The sequence below is a fragment of the Limulus polyphemus genome, unplaced genomic scaffold (genome assembly GCF_000517525.1).
Source record: "Limulus polyphemus unplaced genomic scaffold, Limulus_polyphemus-2.1.2 Scaffold2650, whole genome shotgun sequence".
NCBI classification, from domain to species: Eukaryota; Metazoa; Arthropoda; class Merostomata; order Xiphosura; family Limulidae; genus Limulus; species Limulus polyphemus.
The window spans coordinates 18,727-25,095 of record NW_013668260.1 but is presented as its reverse complement, the minus strand read 5'-3'; the positions used below and the strand labels follow the sequence as shown (position 1 = coordinate 25,095).

General features: G+C 31.7%; 1 protein-coding gene across 1 annotated transcript in view; it reads right to left on the bottom strand.

Moving 5' to 3' along the window:
- The window catches only part of LOC106467532 (hyccin-like), a 21,094-nt gene that overhangs the window by 3,064 nt on the left and 11,661 nt on the right, over positions 1-6,369 (bottom strand). The window contains exon 5 of the mRNA XM_013927896.1: positions 4,992-5,151. Within this exon, the coding sequence (XP_013783350.1) occupies positions 4,992-5,151 (160 nt within the window). The remainder of the gene's footprint in view (positions 1-4,991; positions 5,152-6,369) is intronic.

Below are 6,369 nucleotides of genomic sequence, written 5' to 3'. Positions count from 1 at the left end.
GAATAAAGTTTCTACTGATCATTACATTACCAAACCTGAATGTTTGAATAAAGTTTCTACTGATCATTACATTACCAAACCTGAATGTTTGAATAAAGTTTCTACTCATTACCATGTTGTTAAATCTGATTGTGTCAACAGTGAATGAAGATTCTACTATTTCCAATATTATCAAACACAGATTGTGTCAATAAAGAATTATGTTTCTAATCATATGGTTAAGTTTCTAGTTTCATTACCACTTTATCAAACCTGATAATGTCAACAGCAAATCAATGATTACACACACACATACACACATATATATGATACAGATTTCTTTAGGCACAAACTCTAACATTATTAAAATACCAAAATTATTTTATGTTACTTTATTGGTGATTGAAAAGGACTTAAAAACCCCAGTAACACTGTATTAAGTTTCTATCTGCTACCATGTTATCAAATATTATGTCAACAGTGAATGAAGTTTCTTCTAATGACCAAATTTTCTGTTTTTACTGTTTCTTCTTCAACAGTGAACAAAGTTTCCACTAATTATCATGTTAATAAATCCAGACTACATCAACATTGAATGATGTTTCAACTAAATACCATGTTTCCAAACATGATTGTTTCAACAGAGAATGAAGTAACTATACATTACCATATTATTAACATCTGATTGTGTCGACAGTAAATTAAATTTGTTTATTGTACCTACTAACAAACCCAGATTGTGTCAACAGTGAATGAAATTTCTACAAATTACCATGTTACCAAACCCAACTGTGTCAACAGTGAATGAAGTAACTATACATTTACTATGTTACCAAACCCTGACAGTATGGATATTGAATAATGTTTATTTTAATTGACATGTTCTTAAACACTGGTTTTCTACACATTACCATGTTACCAAACCCTGACAGTGTGAATATTTAATAATGTTTATTTTAATTACCATGTTCTTAAACACTGGTTTTCTACACACTACATAAAGTTTTTACTGATCATTACATTACCAAACCTGATTGTTTGAACAGTGAATGAAGCTTCTACACATTACCATGTTACCAAACCTGATTGTTTGAACAGTGAATGAAGTTTCTACACATTACCATGTTACCAAACCTGATTGTTTGAACAGTGAATGAAGCTTCTACACATTACCATGTTACCAAACCTGATTGTTTGTGTTACCAAACCCAGATTGTGTCAACAGTGAATGAAGTTTCTATACATTACCATGTTACCAAACCCAATTGTTTCAACAATGAATGAAGTTTCTACACGCTTCATTCACTGTTGACACAATTGGGTTTGGTAACATGGTAACGTGTAGAAACTTCATTCACTGTTGACACAATCTGGGTTTGGTAACATGGTAAAAAAGTTTAAATCCCTGCAATATGGTAACTGTTACCCTTGCTACAACTTTAACAGTTTTTGTATATATTTTAATATCTTGAATCCGTGTCGTATGTGTTATCTGATAGTGTAATAAATCTAACATGGATTCACCGTTACGTTAACATTATAGTACTTCATTCACTGTTGACACTATCACAGGTTCTTAGCATGGTAATGACTAGAAATTTTATTCATTGTTCACGCAGTCTGGGTTTGTTAAAATGTTAATAAGTAGAAGCTTCATTCACTGTTCAAACAATCAGGTTTGGTAACATGGTGATGTATAGTTACTTCATTCACTGTTCAAACAATCAGGTTTGGTAACATGGTAATGTGTAGAAAAAATTCCTGTAATAAGAGTAACAAGCAACACCTATAGGATAAAAGAAAATACATGTTTAAAAGTGGTTTTCATGAAGGTTATTAGAAACACTGACCACATAATTATTTTTCCTTTACAGCAATTTTAAAAATGTCTTTGTATTTTGAGACGTAAATCCCTGTAATATTGCTAATTGTTACCCTTACAGTAATTTTAACTGTTTCTGTGGATTTTAAAAGTTTGAATCCCAGCGATATGGGTAATTATTACCCTTACCACAACTTTAAGTTATTTATATATTTTAAAAGTTTGAATCCCTGTTTTATGGGTAACTGTTATCCTTACCACAACTTTAAGTTTTTGTATATATTCTAAAAGTTTGAATCCCTGCAATATGGGTAACTGTTACCCTTGCTACAACTTTAACAGTTTTTGTATATATTTTTTTAGACATTTATGAGTTCTAAAGTTTAAACAGCCCAATCCATTGTATTAAATATTTAGACATGTGCTTCTGTTGAAGTTTTTATTTTTATGAGATCTCAAGTTTAAGCAGCCCAATCCATTTTATTAAATATTTAGACATGTGCTCCTGTAGAAGTTTTTATTTTTATGAGATCTCAAGTTTAAGTAGCCCAATCCATTTTATTAAATATTTAGACATGTGCTCTTGTAGAAGTTTTTATTTTTATGAGATCTCAAGTTTAAGCAGCCCAATCCATTTTATTAAATATTTAGACATGTGCTTCTGTTGAAGTTTTTATTTTTATGAGATCTCAAGTTTAAGTAGCCCAATCCATTTTATTAAATATTTAGACATGTGCTTCTGTAGAAGTTTTTATTTTTATGAGATCTCAAGTTTAAGCAGCCCAATCCATTTTATTAAATATTTAGACATGTGCTCTTGTAGAAGTTTTTATTTTTATGAGATCTCAAGTTTAAGCAGCCCAATCCATTTTATTAAATATTTAGACATGTGCTTACACATATGTACATTACCTAATGTTATCTAAAACACAACTTTGAAATATGTTTTTTGTCGTAATTAAAAACCACATGCAATGTGCAGCAATGAACAAATGATTATTTAAAATAAAATGATAAAAACCATAGAACTTTTGAAAGGTCCACTTTTCAAAAGTACTCGAGTTATAGGGCTTTTTATAATTTGATATTAAGACTTCTTGAACTTGTGTGTTTTTCTGACATCAAGGTCATTTAAAATAAAACTGAAATAATTAATGTGAGTACAACTGGTGTCATGCTTGCAGCATATATCATAAAATAATCCTTTCCACTTGTCACATGTAGGAAACATATTACTTTATAAATCACTAAATACTACAATGCTGTCAGTGGAATAACAGTTCTGTGTTGATTTTTGTTATTAAAATGTGTCTTAAACCAATACCTAGCTAGTAGGTTAACCCTATAGCTCAGTTGGTTTAGCACTTGCTTGTAGTCCCAGGTTCAAATCCTGCCAGAAGGAGATGAAAAAAAATTGGATCACTACAACCCTGATATAAGCCTTGAAGATGGGTCTCATTTGTGGGAGTGGAAGGATATGGTGGCTTGATTTGTTAAAAACTACCTTACTAGCAAATGCTAGTGAGTTAATCCTCTAGATCAGATGACAGCGTGAATCCAATACAGGAAAAAACATATTATCACACACATATATAGACTTATAATTAGATTAAGTCTGTACATTTAGGCTGATATTGACCAAGTAGTTGTCACCTACCATTGTGGCGAGCAAAATTCCATCTTAGCAATATAGAGAAGGTGGTTATAGAGACCATCACATATTTAAAGTTCATTTGAGGCATTATGGGATATGTATTGAAATGATATTTTGTAGTTTTAAGTATTTTGGAGGTTAGTGTCTGTTACATAGGCATGTATGAAGTGCTGGAGAATGGGAGGGTTGTTGTATAAGTTCTTAATTGTTTAATCACTTTAATAGGCTTAATCATATCTTAAAAGCTACTTGTCTAGGTGAATAAAACCTCCCTAACAGTACATTTGAAATCATTGTATTATTCAGGAAAGTTCGGATATGATACATGGTCTTTCAAAACCATATTAAAAAGAAAAGCTAAATATTTGTTCTTACAAATTAGCACTACTTTTACATTTATTTGTTCAACAATACAAGAAGAATGGCCTGAGTAGAATTTAACAAACACTGTCCAGAACAAATGATGCTAGCAGTACCTTTTGTGAAACACATCTACCATATTTAAACAGTTGTTTAATAAAAGTTAGTGATTTTATGTTCCCCTAGGCTGAGTAGTTTTTGAGATATATTAATTTTAAATATTGGGTGAAGGCTCTTGGAAAACACATCATTAGTTATGTAACACCTACTGTACTAGTAATAGAAGGGTTATCACACAATATATTTGTATATACTTAAAGCTACATAACTGATTGGCAAACTCGAATAAATTCTATTCAAAACAACCACCAGTTAGCATGCCATTAAAGAAACAAATAGAACAGCAGTAAACTCAGAAGGCATGCAAACAGAAATTTAGAAAGTTAATTAAAAAGTGCCTTTAAATTCCATAACCAATTCAAATACAATCATGCACCCATAATGCTTAGCGTAAAGACTTGAAAAGTTTTAGATGTTACTGTCCATGCTTTCATTCCCCACACAATGTACATGCTCATACACACACACTAATCTTGTAGAGAACAGAAGAAAAGCATGCAGAAATTTTATAGGAATAGTGAGAAGTGCGGTTCTCAAACACTCCACAAGCCAGTAATCTGAATGTTGTCACTAGGTGAGATTGTACTGGAAACAAGCTGTGTGATTAGGACAGATGGAAGGATGCTAAGATCATCTAGCAAAGAAAGAAAAAAAAAAGAGATAATGATTCACAACGATAACTCTCGTTTGATAAAAGAAAGTAATTTGTGATGGTATGTTAATCAGACGAACATTTTAAAAAGAAGATAATCATAGTGTTAAAACACCATTTTCACTAAATGGTGATTATCTAACACAAGCTTTAAAAGAATATTGTTCTCAATATGAACAGAAATTATGTAGACAATAGTGAATAACAGACTTTTTAACAGTACATAAAACATAATTAATTATACTTTTCATACGACATTAGGCCTATTATTGTTGACGTACATCACAATACCAACTAGCCCAAAGTTATTAATTCATTTCCAAATCAAGTTCAATCTTACTCAAAATGTTAACGAACAATGTACAGAACAATCCATATTTATCTAAAATTATCTCAAGTTTTACCTGGTAGTTTCTTTGTGCGGAAAGATGCGTTTGTTATGGCCGTTTTAGAAACCGAGTGAGAACTCAAGGATTGTGAAAGAGATACATTAAGACCCATGGGACCATCACTTGGCTGGCCAGAGGGGTTAGACCTCAGTGAGTTCTTGACAGCATTAGATACCTGAAACAATAAATGTGAAAACACTACTTACAATCCAACATAGTGTAATGTAGCAGCATGCGATATGTAACAGGTTAATTTTTTTATTTTTAGATACAGAAGACTAATAAAACTTTGAAGAAAGCAATAGGCAGCTTCTGGTATTCAAAGTATGACTTCAAGTTCTGTAGAATGATTAAATCGATTTAATCATTCTACAGAGCTTGAATACCAGCTTAACATGCTGTAAACTGTGACACTGGTTTAGCCACATAAGCTTGTCGTTTAATGTCCTTGAATACAGACTGTAACAAAAGTAGTGCTGACACTACTTTTGTTACAGTCTATACTCAAGGATATTAAACGACAAGCTTATATGGCTAAACCAGTGTCACAGCTTACAGCATTTTAAGGAGATTTTGATAAAACTTCAGAACATCAAGAAATGTGAATAATAACAACTATCCATAATCTATTTATAAATTAGTAAACACTAATGAAAATGTCTGTAATCTCCCATGCATTTTTCTCTACTATATTTAAATTATGTTTATGTTTTCAGCACAAAAATTGGACTGAATTAAGCTTGTTTATGATCAATATAAAACTTTAACTTCTCAATTCAAACACAGAACGGGGCCTTCTAGCTACCCTTGTAGTGTAAAAATAAGAAAAAAAGGCTTTAAGTTTGCTCAGGTTAAAGGAAAGTCTAGCTACCTTTGTAGTGTAAAAATAAGAAAAAAAGGCTTTAAGTATGCTCAGGTTAAAGGAGAGTCATAAACAAAATAATAGGTTTACTAAAACTTTTCATACAAGATATTAAAAAGAACAGATATGTTAATTATTAAAGATACAAGTAGTTGTTGTTAGGAGATGAATTGGTGGCGAAATTTGTAAAAGGATTACAACAACGGATTTGTTTCTGTAAACGTGACCAACTTCTACACGGCTTTTCTTTAGTATATGAACTCTAAAATAAACTACACCAAATCAGTGTTAGTGCTTCTCCACCGTTAAGATGGATTATCTGTATAATTATTGACAAATATATATAGTGTTGTGTCAGAGGTCACGTGACTAGTATCACGCCACTTCTTTCTCGAACCTTCGTGAATTGTCGGGAGATTACTAGATTGGGGGTAGTCTGGTATATATAAGATGGTCACAAAGTGACGGGACAATGTGTAGGTAATGAGTAATTGAGTATTGTCGAGCACGAGCACGTGAGATGTTCTAGCG